The sequence below is a fragment of the Watersipora subatra genome, chromosome 8 (genome assembly GCF_963576615.1).
Source record: "Watersipora subatra chromosome 8, tzWatSuba1.1, whole genome shotgun sequence".
Classification (NCBI taxonomy): domain Eukaryota; kingdom Metazoa; phylum Bryozoa; class Gymnolaemata; order Cheilostomatida; family Watersiporidae; genus Watersipora; species Watersipora subatra.
Window position 1 is genome coordinate 18,063,959 of NC_088715.1, and position 16,320 is coordinate 18,080,278.

The following is a 16,320-nucleotide window of genomic DNA, read 5'->3' on the forward strand; positions in this document are numbered from 1 at the left end:
ATCTACTTCCTTCGTTATTATAACAATTTTACTGGCAGGGTATTGCGAAAAAATTTGATACGAATCATTTGTTGGCACGTGAGAGATGATTGTGATGTAGATGAAGACTCATGTGATGTAGATGACGACTCATGTGATGTAGATGACGACTCATGTGATGTAGATGACGACTCATGTGATGTAGATGACGACTCATGTGATGTAGATGACGACTCATGTGATGTAGATGACGACTCATGTGATGTAGATGACGACTCATGTGATGTAGATGACGACTCATGTGATGTAGATGACGACTCATGTGATGTAGATGACGACTCATGTGATGTAGATGACGACTCATGTGATGTAGATGACGACTCATGTGATGTAGATGACGACTCATGTGATGTAGATGACGACTCATGTGATGTAGATGACGACTCATGTGATGTAGATGACGACTCATGTGATGTAGATGACGACTCATGTGATGTAGATGACGACTCATGTGATGTAGATGACGACTCATGTGATGTAGATGACGACTCATGTGATGTAGATGACGACTCATGTGATGTAGATGACGACTCATGTGATGTAGATGACGACTCATGTGATGTAGATGAAGACTCATGTGATGTAGATGACGACTCATGTGATGTAGATGACGACTCATGTGATGTAGATGACGACTCATGTGATGTAGATGACGACTCATGTGATGTAGATGACGACTCATGTGATGTAGATGACGACTCATGTGATGTAGATGACGACTCATGTGATGTAGATGACGACTCATGTGATGTAGATGACGACTCATGTGATGTAGATGAAGACTCATGTGATGTAGATGACGACTCATGTGATGTAGATGACGACTCATGTGATGTAGATGACGACTCATGTGATGTAGATGACGACTCATGTGATGTAGATGAAGACTCATGTGATGTAGATGAAGACTCATGTGATGTAGATGAAGACTCATGTGATGTAGATGACGACTCATGTGATGCTAACTGTAGTTTTGCTGATTATTTTCAGTCAGAGAACGATTTTAGAAGGTTTTAGCCTGAAGAACTGTGAAACAAATTTTTTTATATTTGGTGACATTCGCTGTGTGTTGCTGGACTTTTTTAACAGTGTTTCAGAAAAAAATATCGGATTGTGAGCATATTTAGATATATTTAATAAAAATATCAAAACGTTTGTTGGACAAATTGCCAGACGCTGTATGACAATATGCTGACACATATTGACAAGGACGGCCAGGGTTCAAAGTATTAATCAATTGACTTGCTGATTGGTATTGTTGTAGGTATACATTCTGTGATAAGTGCTTTGCTGACATCACGACAGATGAAGTTGAACTTACTGATGAACTTACAGGGCAGCCGCTTGTTGTCCCTCGAGAAAAATTTGAACTAACTAAAGTATGTTTTTAATAGTCATGTTAGGACAAACTTGTATGTGTTCCATAGAAGTTACCATCCTTTATACATTCCAGAAAGTTATAACGGGATATAACGCTACAAGGATTCCATTACCTAGAGATTATTGTGAAGATGAAATCTGTTGTATATTACTAAATTTGTCAAACACTTTTCATGCATTCAAGATTTTTTGTTGATTTACCTTATCCGTCTCAGTTATGACTTTTATGTTCTCTTTCTATTTTTTGTGGGTGTTGTAGAATGACGTGCTGGATCCAGAGGAGATGACTACATGCAAAGACTGTGAAAGGATGTTTCATTCAATATGCGTTCAGTATCTTGAAGCCATCTGTGACACGGGCTACCTCTGCGATGCCTGTCTTAAAGTGCGCAATCAGAAGAGGAAGGAAAACAAGTTCACGGCTCGACGTAGGTGTTTGGGTTTTTTGAATATTCATTGATGTTCACTTTGGCTTTTTGGGATACTCGCTAATATTTCATCAGCTATTTGGGAGAACTTGACCTATAAAATTGTATCTTGGTGTTTTAATCGCATATCATATGACTTCACAAATTTTATTATGCAATGACAAAGCAAGTTTAATATCATTCACGAGGGTATGTACAATTTTTTCTTTTGTTTTTTGTCAGCCAATGTGAGCTGAAGTTGTCTGTATTGTAGTATTTTAAAATGACTGTTAAAGAGGTCTCTGTAGGAAACAACTTTACATCACGCTTTTGCCCATTCGCAAAAAATAGGGTAGAATTCACTAGTTATGAAGTACTATCGCTATTTAGTAAGTAAATAACGATTTTGTGTCATTAGCTACTTCATTTATTAATCGTTATCTTTCTTATCATTATTCTCGTTATCGTTCTTATTGGGAAGAACACATGCGTTGACGCAAATCGCAAACATTGAAATGCATAGTACGTTTGTTATAAAAATATATATTCTTTGGATAATCATCTATTCTACAGCGCTCTGGTTATTATGATTAACATTCAACATGTATTTGATAAGCTTTGTTTCTTGGAGTTGTCTTTTCACTCAATACTTTAGCAAATAATCTATATATATTTCTCAAAGTTTGTCGTATGTATGTGTGTCCAGCTATAGCTATTAAAATCTTGGTATTGATATTCCACGTTATGATGGATTTGAACTGGGAAGATCGCTACCGCAAGTTTAAAATCTGTGCAGTCTACCACTGAGCCACACAGAGTAATGATTTGAGATGTTATCATATATCCTATAAAAGTATACGCATGCTAATGATGCACTGCACCCACGCGTTGCGATGCCCCTGTTGAGAAATATTTTTCGTAAGGTTCAATCACTATGTAAAGGGTCAAGGCCAATTCTTCTCACGCGAACATTTATAGGAAGAGCTTCAACATTCTCTCTCCATTCGGTCAGACACAGACAGTACGATATCTCATTTTTACATTTGTACCGGTAGTGAGAGGTACCAGTATCGTCGTATTCAAAGTTTTGATGGATAGTTTGTGGTGGAACAGTAACTTTTTTATACTTCTACACACACTTCTATGCAAGATTTGTTATTATTAATTCAACATATTCAAGATTTATCAATATATCGAAGTATCATTATCGGATCATCTTTTATTGTAATCGTAGCAAAACCGGCTTAGTTTAGCTATTACTCGCTAATTATTTCACATTTACATCTAAACCCTTTTATAGGTGTTTTATTTGTTTTTCATTTAGTAGTCTTGCACAAAACATTTTTCTCATGATATAAAGTTTAAAAGTTACAGTTGTTTGACAAAGTTTGTAACCCTTTACAGTTGTTTTTGTTTTCTTTAAAATTATTTCAACTACACAAAACACTTTTCTCGTGTTATTTAGTTCGAAGGTTAGAATGACAGATGTTGTTATATATCAAATACAAATCAATTTTCTGTGCGAAGGCTTTTTTATTACGCGGCAATTTCGGGTAGTACAGCTAGTCTATTGATATGGACTAAAGGCTATGTCTCTTGAGTTACGCTAAACTTTTTATGAACTTGTTTCCAGGGTTACCTATTTGTAAACTGTCCACTCACATAGAGGAACGAGTCAACGCATATCTTTCTAAAAAGAACATAGGCGGAGAAGTGCTAATAAGAATCTTGTCAAACACGGAGAAGGAGAGCGAGCTGAAGCAAGGTTGGTTTTACTGTTTGTTTGGTGTGACTGGTGTGCAGCCATTCATATCTCCTTGACATTTAGATAATCGGCTGGTATTGTCATCAGCCAGAATATTCTAGTAGTATGTTCCTTCCTCTGTGCACTGTAGGTATGAGGGAGAGGTACCCGGAGATGGCCTTTGTAATGCCTTTCAAATGCAAAGCCATATTTGCTTTTCAGTATTGCAAAGAACAGAATAGGGAGTTATGCTTCTTTGCCATGCAAGTGCAGGTAAGTCTGAATTTGAGTCAAGTATGACATTCATATACCGTACTTTTCGGACTATTAGCCGCTACTTTTTTTCTGATGAATTGAGTCATGTGGCTTATATAAGGGTGCGGCTATTCTATGGCTTTTTCTTTCACCGCTAGGGCGCATTAACTAGACTCTCCGGTTAGTGCACATCTAGCGGTAAAAGAAAAAAGATGAAACAACGCCTAACAGTACTGTTCCTTTAGGCACTAGGCTAAAAAGCGTCAGTTAATACGAAACAGTGCCGTTAGGCGCTGTTCCGTTTTAAACAGCAAAGTTGCTGCCCTGCTAAAAGCACCATCCTGAGTTCTGCGGCCTATACAAAGGTGTGGCCTATGTATTGTTTTATTAACGTTTTTTTTTTAAATGAAGCAGATGCGGCTTATATTCCCTAGGACACTTATGTATTCGCCTCATCTAATTTTCGGGTTTTCGCGGAGTCACCCTTTCGCAAAAATTTCATGTGCGAAACTAAACTATCATAACGAACGAGCGAAAACGCGAAATTAACTAGCTTTGTTCATAGATAGTCAGGCCTGTATTCACTGGTTGCAAGATGGGGCGGCTAATGTTAGGCGACTAGTTATGAACACCTAGGGTGTGGAGGGGGCGGTGTAAGCCCCCAACAGGTTTTTCTCATGTAGGGCCTCAGCCAGGCCTCTCGCGTGAAGTTTTAAAAAATTGTATCGGAAAGTATCAACATTTTTCTATTTTTTGAGATTTGTTTTGTTTTAGGTGATGCAAATGACTGGACATTTTTAAATTAAAATAGGCAAAACTTGACCGCAGTTAAAACGCTCAGAAAAAAGACATCTTTTTCTTTTGAACGTTTTAACAAAGATCAATTTTGCCGATTTTATTTTAAGTTCATTCGGAGGTGGTACGCTTTTGATGGGACATGGCCAAGCGGGTGTTTGGTAAAACTTGTTCTTTTGTAAACCTTTATAAAAGTTGTTAACAAGAATATTTTGCCGCTGGTGATGATAATAATGATGCCTAATAACTACTAAAAGTTGATGTTTGTCTCTATGGCTTGGAATGAAGTGATATTCTACAGCGATAAAAACCATGTCCATGGCCGTTGGGCAAATAACTTTTCGAATAACTAATGTTGAGGTCGAGTTATCTGAAGCAATTTATCATCTCGTTGGAACTGACCAAACAAATACGTTCGAGTTAACCTTGTGTTTGAAATGAAATGTTACATTTTATCCGAGGGTGAATTATCCGAGTTTGACTGTACTTAGCCGTGAAAAATTCCCAAAAAGTTGGGCGGCTCAGCCGGCCAGCTGCCCCAGGGAATACGGGCCTGTTGATAGTCAAGAAACAAATGGCAGCAAGCGATCAAATTGCATTATCGACCTTGTCCACACCGTTCTACCTGCGGTTCACAATTACAAACTAGTCGCAAATTGAAATTTTTTTTATCGGTGAACTGAACCTGAGAAATCTAGTTATGTTTGTTCCACTGCATTTATTTTCACATCACTATATTTTCGCACTCATCAGAGCTGCGAAATTAAGTTGCTGCGAAATTTTACTCTGTATGCTACTCACGAAACTAAATACTAGCGAAATATAAGTGTCCTAGGGTAGGGGTGTGGGTTTATAGCCCGAAAAGTATGGTATGCATTCACTATACTTTGTGTTTAAATTCATTTTATTATTTTAAACATGTAAGTAAGTATTCAGCTGGCATAAAGGTCTAGTGTGGACATGGTTTATCATTATTATTTTATTTATATATCGATGCCCTGCAGTACCTATGCGTGTAATTCTAGCGCTGTATCAACAAGCTTTTATTGAATATGACAAATGTTATTATTTCAGGAATATGACTCTAGCTGTCCTGCTCCCAACACAGGCCGGGTTTATATTTCATATCTCGATTCAGTGCATTTCTTCACTCCAAGAGACTATAGAACGGCGGTCTACCATGAGATACTTATTGGTTCGTTTTCTTATCATCCTGTGGAATTTCAAGTGCCCTAACTTTGCCTAAATGCGTCGTTGTAGTGACACTTATAACAATTGTTAGATTTAAATGATTTTAAATGCAGGTTTTCTAAGGGAAAGATTTTTTCAATGTTTTATGCATTCTCACGCTGCTCTCCTTGCCTCTAGAGTTGAATTCGTTGAAGCGGCTGGGATAAAATAAAGGTACAAAAGGTGCAATCACCTATAAATTAAAATTCACGCAAGGAAAAATAACCTAATGTAATAGCCTGTTTGTTATTTACATGAGAATGATTTCATTCGTCAACTGTGATGGTATTTGCAGTATTTCTTTTTTAAGAAGACATCGCAACCTTCTCTGAAATGCTTCATAATCAAAGTAAATTGGTCATCATTCGTGATTCGCTGCTGCGAACTTTAATATTATTATTATACAGACATTGGCAGCTGTAAGAGTCTGGTTATCACCCACTCTTTGTGCTTTTGCTCTCTCACAGTAATATCTAGGATTCACTTATGGCTGTCCCGGCTAACTGCAGCATCTTTGTCTTACAGGATATTTTGACCACGTTAGGATATTAGGATATAAGTGGGGGCACATATGGGCTTGTCCGCCTTCTGAGGGTGATAACTACATATTTCATGCGCATCCAACAGAGCAGAAAGTGCCCAAACCCAAACGTCTCCAAGATTGGTACAAAAAGATGCTTGATAAGGTAGGCATGTAGTTGCTATTTTGAAAATGTTGTTCTGTTTACAGTATCCATTTACCCTCGACAGTATTGAATGGCATATTTATGGTTTTAGCATATATTTACATGTTAAATTCTCCTACACCTGGTTGTATGGGAAAGTGTTTATAGGACTGTGTTTGTTCATGTTATTGTTCATTTGTGATAAAGTAGCTATGATGGATAATGGTGACGGAAGAAATATCTTTTTTGCCGATGTCCATACCTACCAAAGCATGCCTAAATGTCAAGATTATTGCTAAACATTGTTGCAATTTTTTTGGAAGCTTTGTAAATTCTTTGCTTTTTCTTTTGATCTGAATGGCTGTTTAGCCATTTGGACTATTAATAGCAAACCATTACAGGATCTCTTCAACTTGCGATGTTGATCTTTTCTTAAGACGTGGTGTAAGTCAGAGTACCATTAATAAATTTCTCTTTTAGTACTGTATTGTCCGGTAATAAAATGTAACAACGCATGATTTGTAACAACGGAATGTTTGTAATCTCAAAACTGCGTAACTCGGGACTGTCTGTAATTCATGGACTCCCAGTACTTAGGTTTTTTAAAGTTCACTCGATTTTTAACACCTAGCTATTAAATTTTCAACCAATAATAAAGCATTCAGCAGTAAGTCGATAATAGGTAATAATATGTTACATCTGAACTTACTGAACGTCATACTAACAAGGTCTTCATCTATCCACAGTCGATCATCGAAGGTGTGGTGCAGGACTACAAGGACATCTACAAGGATGTAATAGAGAAAGGAACCACACAGCCCTATGAACTGCCGTACTTTGACGGTGACTTTTGGACCACAGTGCTTGAGGAGTGTATAAAGGTCTGTATCATATAAGTAACCAATATCTAACCATGAATTGAAAGCACTAGCATATGGATGAGAGCAGCGGTGTGATAGATACAGGTGTATACACAGGGTGTGGGTGACTAGTGGATACATATGTATATACAGGGTGTGGGTGACTAGTGGATACATGTGTATACACGGTGTGGGTGACTAGTGGATACAGGTGTATGATGTAGGGTGTGGGTGACTAGTGGATCCAGATGTATGATGTAGGGTGTGGGTGACTAGTGGATACATGTGTATACACGGTGTGGGTGACTAGCGGATACAGGTGTATGATGTAGGGTGTGGGTGACTAGTGGATACAGGTGTATGATGTGGGGTGTGGGTGACTAGCGGATACATGTGTATACACGGTGTGGGTGACTAGTGGATACAGGTGTATGATGTAGGGTGTGGGTGACTAGTGGATACAGGTGTATGATGTGGGGTGTGGGTGACTAGTGGATACATGTGTATGATGTGGGGTGTGGGTGACTAGCGGATACATGTGTATACACGGTGTGGGTGACTAGTGGATACAGGTGTATGATGTAGGGTGTGGGTGACTAGCGGATACAGGTGTATGATGTGGGGTGTGGGTGACTAGCGGATACAGGTGTATGATGTGGGGTGTGGGTGACTAGCGGATACAGGTGTATGATGTAGGGTGTGGGTGACTAGCGGATACAGGTGTATGATGTAGGGTGTAGGTGACTAGTGGATACAGGTGTATGATGTAGGGTGTGGGTGACTAGTGGATACAGATGTATGATGTGAGGTGTGGGTGTCTAGCGGATACAGGTGTATGATGTAGGGTGTGGGTGACTAGTGAATACATGTGTATACACGGTGTGGGTGACTAGTGGATACAGGTGTATGATGTGGGGTGTGGGTGACTAGCGGATACAGGTGTATGATGTGGGGTGTGGGTGACTAGCGGATACAGGTGTATGATGTAGGGTGTGGGTGACTAGCGGATACAGGTGTATGATGTAGGGTGTGGGTGACTAGTGGATACAGGTGTATGATGTAGGGTGTGGGTGACTAGTGGATACAGATGTATGATGTGAGGTGTGGGTGTCTAGCGGATACAGGTGTATGATGTAGGGTGTGGGTGACTAGTGAATACATGTGTATGATGTAGGGTGTGGGTGACTAGCGGATACAGGTGTATGATGTAGGGTTTGGGTGACTAGCGGATACAGGTGTATGATGTAGGGTGTGGGTGACTAGTGGATACAGGTGTATGATTTGAGGTGTGGGTGACTAGCGGATACAGGTGTATGATGTAGGGTGTGGGTGACTAGCGGATACAGGTGTATGATGTGGGGTGTGGGTGACTAGCGGATACAGGTGTATGATGTAGGGTGTGGGTGACTAGCGGATACAGGTGTATGATGTAGGGTGTGGGTGACTAGTGGATACAGGTGTATGATGTAGGGTGTGGGTGACTAGTGGATACAGATGTATGATGTGGGGTGTGGGTGACTAGTGGATGCAGGTGTATGATGTAGGGTGTGGGTGACTAGCGGATACAGATGTATGATGTGGGGTGTGGGTGACTAGTGGATACAGGTGTATGATGTAGGGTGTGGGTGACTAGTGGATACAGGTGTATGATGTAGGGTGTGGGTGACTAGCGGATACAGGTGTATGATGTAGGGTGTGGGTGACTAGTGGATACATGTGTATGATGTGAGGTGTGGGTGACTAGCGGATACAGGTGTATGAAGTAGGGTGTGGGTGACTAGCGGATACAGGTGTATGCAGCAAGGCTGAGTGGCTGCAGTTCAGACTCTGCTGTAATTTGTCATTGAGAAAATGAGAAAACCAAATTTTCTACCTCCATTCAATAGACCAGTTGGTGTCTATCATTCAGGAATGCCGTATGTTTACTATCAAAATAACTGTTTTCCAAGGCTCCGTTATTTTAACGCTTACTCAGATATAGCAGATTTGTTAGCTGTATAAGGTACTGGCAGCATATATATAAATATATAATATATATATATATACAGTCGTACCTCCACTTACAAGTAATCACAAAAAAGCAAGTTTGAGAAAAATGATTTTGAAGATGGATGTTCAGTTTTTTCAAGTTTATCCCCCAGTCACTGACTTTGGCCAAATACTCTTAGCAGTATTTCACCATATCTCTGAATTTGTCACCAAACATTTCCGCCACATAAGCCACCCTTTTTTAATGCCGCTGTCTCGGTTGCTCGGTCATTCGTTGACGTGCTGTTGACTTCTTGCTGTCACTGGTGCTCTTTCTCACCAGAAGCAATGTCACCGCAAGCAGAAATAGGTAAGCTAGACTGATACTCCCTGAAATTTTGAAGCTTGCGTCTGGATGCAGAAACAAGAGCAGATGTTGATGGTGCTGGTGATGAGAGAAGCAATAAAAGTCGATGTAAACAGTCCTGTCGTCTTCAAAAACTTTTTACAATTAAAAAGGTTTTATGCTTAGGAATAATTGGTTGCAACTAATTTATTTTTTGCTGAGACTTCACATTCATATTAAATTCATGTTCTGCGATGTATATTGAAAACAGCATACTGAAACACCATAGCTAACTTTACCACTGATAGAAGGGCCTGATAGGAAACCATTCAACGCGAATGTTTTGTAGCAAATAGCGTAACATCAACTCGGTATCATCGATACATAACCAATATGTTATAATAGATAGCATTTGAATGGCTTGGCTTAGCCTAATAAAATGTAGCTGAAAATATTTCTAGTACCCTACAGGATGAAATTATTCAATGGATTTAATAATTCGGGTACTGTCGATTCCGCGAATTGATAAAATCTGCGAATAATTGGTTTTATTTCTAACACAAGGGAGAATAACTACTACCTCATACTAAAAACTAGTAGCTAGGCAGAGTTAGTAAACGTAGCTGAGTTCCAAACTCTTTTAAAATCATCGTCGGGCTTTGAGTTAAGCCCATTACAAATGCATCACTTATTTACAAAACTATTCAAGGTTGCTATTCGGAATTCGGCACGGCTTCATCATCGCAAAAATCTATCCTGCAGTTCTTTACGTTGAAAAAACTCATAACTTACCACAAGTTGTTGGTTCACCAAAGGCCTCCAAATCGATGAATATTCATGAAAACCTCTGGATTCAGTCAAAAATTTATAGCTTAGCATGATCGACATAAATTTCTTAGCTAGATAGAAACATAAACCTGTGGTATACGCACGTGAAGGCTTTACTCTATTGCTAGCTGTTTTCGCGGATTAGTTTATTCGCAAATGTGTTCATCCGCAAATTATTTAGTCCGCGAATATGCATGAAAAGACAGTTCTCACGAAATTTAACTTCGTGAATAATTTCATTCTGTAGGGTAACTAATTAAAACTAGTCATGGTAACTAAAGGTTGAATCGAAAATAAAAGTAGCAAAATGATAATAATAACCTCATCTTCATTCTTTTTAGATGGAAATACTCTTTTTCTCTTAATCTTGCCAAATACTTTCACAGTAGAAGTATTTCCCCGTGTCGTTCGGTGTAGAGATAGTACTCCAGTAGGTAGATAAATAGCTTTGTGAATATAAGTAGCTGAGATTGCGTGTGAGCGTATTATTTGTTCTGTTGCCAGAGACAATAGGAATGCTTATGTTATGAATCACTACTATATTTACACATGTCACTCCGCGTTTCATTGATCAGTATGTAAAATACGATTAAACTTTGATAACTTGCCCTCGGATAGCTCGAACACATGGTTAACTCGAACGGATCTGTTTGGTCCGTTTCCAAGCAATGATGAATTGCTTTCGATAACTTGAACAGTTTTTTGCTGAATGGCTACCGAAACGGTTGTTTTCACTTTAGAAGATCACTTTATTCCAAGCCATAGAGTGAACATCAACTTTTAGTAGTTCTTAGGTGTTGTTATTACCATCATCGACAAAATATTGTCGTTCATGACTTTTTTAAAAGTTGGCAAAAAATCAAATTTTATCAAACGTTCGTTTTGCGATAGCCCTTCGAAAGCAAGGAAAAGTGAGGTAACCTTCGGATAAACTTACAAGTAAAATCAGCCAAATTTATTTTGTTTAAAACGCATAGGAGAAAAAGATGTCTTTTTTTCTTAGCGTTTTAACCACGATCAAGTTTTGTCAATTTTAACCTGAGAACATCCTGGCAGTCACATCCCCTGAAACAACAAACAAATCTAATGTGATAGAAAAATATCTATACTTCCTGATAAAAAATTTTAAAATTTCACTTGAGAGGCCCTTTAACTTGCAACAATCTGTTTTTGATATATATATAGTTTGTATATGTACACATATCTACTGATAAATACATGCGCTTGTGACAGTGCTCTGATATCTTGAACGCTCTGATAACTCACACACTTGCGCTCGGTCTCGTTAAGTTTGAGTTATCCAAGTTTGACTGTACGTCGATTTCATTGGATAAGCAAAAAACAGGCTCGAAGCAAAAGCTTCAGCCTATCAAAGGTTGCCTTTTTGGCAGCTTTAAAAAGACTCTCACTTTTATTGGTTGATTGAACGCGAAAGTCAACGATACCATTGAAGAGACAGCATGACGAGCTTTTCGCTCGGTATATGGACTGACTAGCTAGCCGCAAGATATCGAGGAATTCGTTATGCAAATATAGAGGTCGTAAGGGTTGCATTTTTTCGGTTTTCTAACTAATTGTTTATTCCAGGGTCACCGATAAAAAGGCTTTGTGTAGAGTTTGCATTGGTTGCTGTCAAAAAATGCATATCTTCTAAAAGAGCACATTCTACTGCACACAGTTCTTCATAAATCCGAAGTTTTAAAATTTGACTAAAATTCATACCGTATTTTTCGGACTAATAGCCGCTACTTTTTTTTAAAGTTTTGAACTATGCGGCTTATTTAGAGGCTGCGGCTATTCTGTGTTTTTTTCTTTCACCGCTAGGGTCGCACTAACTGAAGTCTCCGCTTAGCGCGCCTCTAATGGTGGAAAAAACCGAAACAGTGCCTAACGACACTTCCATTTTAACCAGCAAACTTGCTGCCACGTTAAAAAGCACTGTTACGAGTTCTGCGGCCTATAAAAAGGTGCGGCCTATGTATTGTTTTATTATTGGTCTTTTAAAAATAGAGCAGACATGGCTTATATAGGGGTGCGGTTAATAGTCCGGAAAATACGGTATATATAAATCTATCATCTGTTTGTACTTTAGACTTTGTGTTTGCTAAAGTTTCTGCTTCTAGCATTTTGTAGCTAAACCCTCTTCAAAATTATCTTAGCAAGTTGATCAAGTAATTAGAAATGGAAACCATGGGTTTACGGTTATACTAATAGGTGTCTGTGAGTTTTATTAAAAATCGAACTCAAAATAGTTATTCAATGTGTGAGTTTTAACAGAGTTAAGCATGTAGCATTGAGACTAACAAAATACATGTTTGATTTATATTTAAAATGCTTTCCTTTATAAATATTCAATCCTTTTTTATACTAGAAGCTTTAGTAAAATGATTATTTTGGCTGGTTTTTGAAATGTGTAACTATGATGGGCTTTGATGCATTCAGACTGAAAGAATTAGAATGATACAGCGTAGCATTTTCCTTATTACCTTCTGTTGTTGCAAACTTGGCAGTTTTTGTTATTGATTCGTGAATCAAGCAAATACTCCCAGCAACTGCTCCCCCATGCTCTGCTGCAAATAGGATATGGGTGGTTTATTAAAAATCCATTAAAATTCCAAACATGTGACTACTTGCAGAAAAGCTTTGAAAGCTAGTTTTACTAAAGGGTTGATATATTTATTTAATAACAGTTCCTGGATTTTGAGTACTATTTCAGCAATGAAAATCCTGTTTATATGAAATTCAGTAATTGAAATTTTTCAAGATTTGCTCTTTGGTTTGATATGAAGTGCAGTCAAACCAATTCTTGAACTTTCTGAGTTCCTTCACCCAGAGTAATATCAGATGAAGATCACAAAATACAGCCATCTTATTAATTAGATATTGTTGTATTTTTTCTTTTTCTATGGCTAATAATGTTGATTTGTTGAGCTTTCTAGGATGTTACAATATCACTTTAAAGTTTTAGCAGCATTTATACGCGGGCTAGTAACTCGGATAGAGTGACACATTCAGAACAAATCTACCTGAAAAAAATGCACCAAGTTTTGGTTTCTACCTAAATTTTTATGATTAAACAACCTTGTTACCAGGTCATGGTCATATTAGGCCTATTTAGTTTTAAGGTTTTATTGCGGATTAGGGGTTAGTAGCAGGAACTGTTAATATGCCATGATTTAGTCTGATACCTAAAGCATGATTCAGATATCGGCTCCGAGACCCCAGCAGTAATCTCACGCTGCAAAACACTGTTTATACAGGCGGTTTATATTCACATAAAGCCGCATCGTTGATGATCGCATAAAAACGGCCGCTCCCCATGTCATTTTGTAAGCGCTGACCTTCACTTGTACAGTTCATTTTGGGAAGGTTTTTTCTGTGGCTCCTTGTGAAATCGGAACAGGGCTGAACTTCTAAGTTGACTGCCAGCAACTAACAGCGGTACTCGGCGCATGGGCTCCCATTTCACCGCCATTGCCCTGCGATATTGCCACTCGTGCTGGCAGCGCGGCTTACCAGTGCACTCGCTAGCAAGTGACCATGTGATACAACACTCCGGTAGTACATATTATCTGTTCATTTAGGAGTGTCAGGATGAAGAGGAGGCTGCTGTTGCCGCAGAGGCAGATGTTGATGTAGAAGTTGATGTGGCAGCAAGCGCTCTAGAGGCAGCAATGGCAGCAAATGAACCTCATGACCCCATCACTTCATCCATAGTCAAAGCAAAAAAACCAAAGGTGAGTTGGATGCCAGTGTAATTTTGTTCAAGGAAGTATTTGAAGTGTGGAAAAGTTATTATTGATGCGCTTGAGTCAACATCTATGTTAGTAGTGATAAACACTGGTAACCCTTTCAGCTAATGTAAACAGGATTAAAGTTATTGTGCTTTAAGTAGATTGACTAGTCAAGCTGACAAGAGCTTAATCAGCTGTCAGATCTGCGCTGTGAACCAAAGGGTCGGAAGCCCTATAATTTGCCTCCTGTTGTAAATCCATTAACTGCCTCTGTGGTCCAGTGATCAATCATCCAGTTGCTGCGCAGTGACTATAATCACTATGTTTCCATGATGCGCAGTGCTTCGGAGTTGCGCTATCTCCGAATCATGGAAACGGCGTCTTCGCACTGAAATCACTGCGCACTGATCAGTGCGAAGCCAGTGCAAATTCGAAGCAAAGAAACAGCGACTGCGCAGTGGCTGCGCATAGCTCTCATGCCGTGGATACGGATTCTTCGAAGGCCATAAACTAGTACAAAGGTTGTCCCGCTAATCTTGTTTTTTTTATTCTTCCGATCTTCTTTCACTTAAATTTAATTATGGTCTGCATTCACGAGGATGATGAGGTGATTACTTTCCTGGACTTTGTTATCGATGCCAACACATTTCGAAAAATAGGTGGCAAGTCCTAAATTAACGTATAAATAATATATTACTTAAAAATACTTATTAAAAATATATTACTTTGTAAAAAGTGTGTTAAGGTTTGTAAAACCTTGTGAATGTGTATTGTAAATAAAAGTATAATGACGACAGAATCATAAAAAGACCGTTTATGACGTTCGGTATCCGTGATCGATTCTATTTCTCCATCAGGCGATTCGATTTATACAATTTCTCTTCTCTGGCTAATTTGCTGAAATTCTGAAAACCACTGCGCAGCATGGAAACGTACAATCCCCTCGACTTCGGAGGGGGGCTGCTTCGCAGTACTGCGCACCATGGAAACATAGTGAATATATGTATGATTGACTAGCATTATATACACTATGTTTCCATGATGCGCAGTGCTTCGATGCAGCCCCCTCCGAAGTTTAGGGGATTGTACGTTTACATGCTTCGCAGTGGTTTTCAGCAAATTAGCCAGAGAAGAGAAATTGTATAAATCGAATCGCTGGATGGATACATAGTATCGATTATGGATACCGAACGTCAGAAACGGTCTTTTTATGCTTTTGTAATCATTATGCTTTTATTTACAATACACATTCACAATGATTTACAAACCTTAACACAATTTTTACAAATAATTTATTTTTAATAAATATTTATTCAAGTAATAGATTATTTGAACGTTACTTTAGGACTTGCCACCTATTTTTCAAAAAGTGTTGGTATCGATAACAAAGTCGGGAAAAGTAATCACTTCATCATCCTCGTAGGAGCAAACCATAATTAAATTTAAGTGAAAAAATACCGGAAGAATAGCAAAAACAAGATAAGGTGGATAACTTTTGTACTAGTTTATGGCGCTCGAATAATCTGTCTCCGCGGCATGAGAGCTATGTGCAGTCACTGCGCAATTGCTGTTTCCTTGCTGCGAATTTGCACTGGTTTCGCACTGATCAGTGCGCAGTGATTTCAGTGCGAAGACGCCGTTTCCATGATTCGGAGAGAGCGCAACTCCGAAGTACTGCGCATCATGGAAACAGTTATCATGTAATCATTTGGCATGCTTGTATGATGGCTAGTTGATAAGTCTAAAGGAAAATAGATATGCTGACCATCAATTCACTATTACTGTCAGCGGCTGTTTAATGAATCTTATTGGCTGGTGTTGAAGTTTCATTGTGTGTCTATTAGTACTTTCATCACCCGTTGAGTTTTTATTTCGCAAACTACATTTTTCAAACCTGTCTTAAAATAGAGTAATATCTGATCTTATCGTGATGTCTACTAGTAATGGAATCTAGAATATTTCTATATTTGCATACAAATTTCTACTCTACTGCTTGAATTTTTAGAAATATCCAGATTATCTTCTCTTTTAATAAAGTTAACAAACATGGATTTACCCGTAATATTAAG

At 38.6% G+C, this 16,320-nt stretch overlaps 1 protein-coding gene across 1 annotated transcript in view; it reads left to right on the top strand.

Moving 5' to 3' along the window:
- LOC137402874 (histone acetyltransferase p300-like) overlaps window positions 1-16,320 on the top strand; it is a 58,667-nt gene that overhangs the window by 28,575 nt on the left and 13,772 nt on the right. Inside the window, exons 15-22 of the mRNA XM_068089381.1 lie at window positions 1,304-1,418; window positions 1,679-1,847; window positions 3,460-3,591; window positions 3,722-3,843; window positions 5,695-5,815; window positions 6,376-6,536; window positions 7,262-7,396; window positions 14,102-14,254. Of these exons, the coding sequence (XP_067945482.1) occupies window positions 1,304-1,418; window positions 1,679-1,847; window positions 3,460-3,591; window positions 3,722-3,843; window positions 5,695-5,815; window positions 6,376-6,536; window positions 7,262-7,396; window positions 14,102-14,254 (1,108 nt within the window). The remainder of the gene's footprint in view (window positions 1-1,303; window positions 1,419-1,678; window positions 1,848-3,459; window positions 3,592-3,721; window positions 3,844-5,694; window positions 5,816-6,375; window positions 6,537-7,261; window positions 7,397-14,101; window positions 14,255-16,320) is intronic.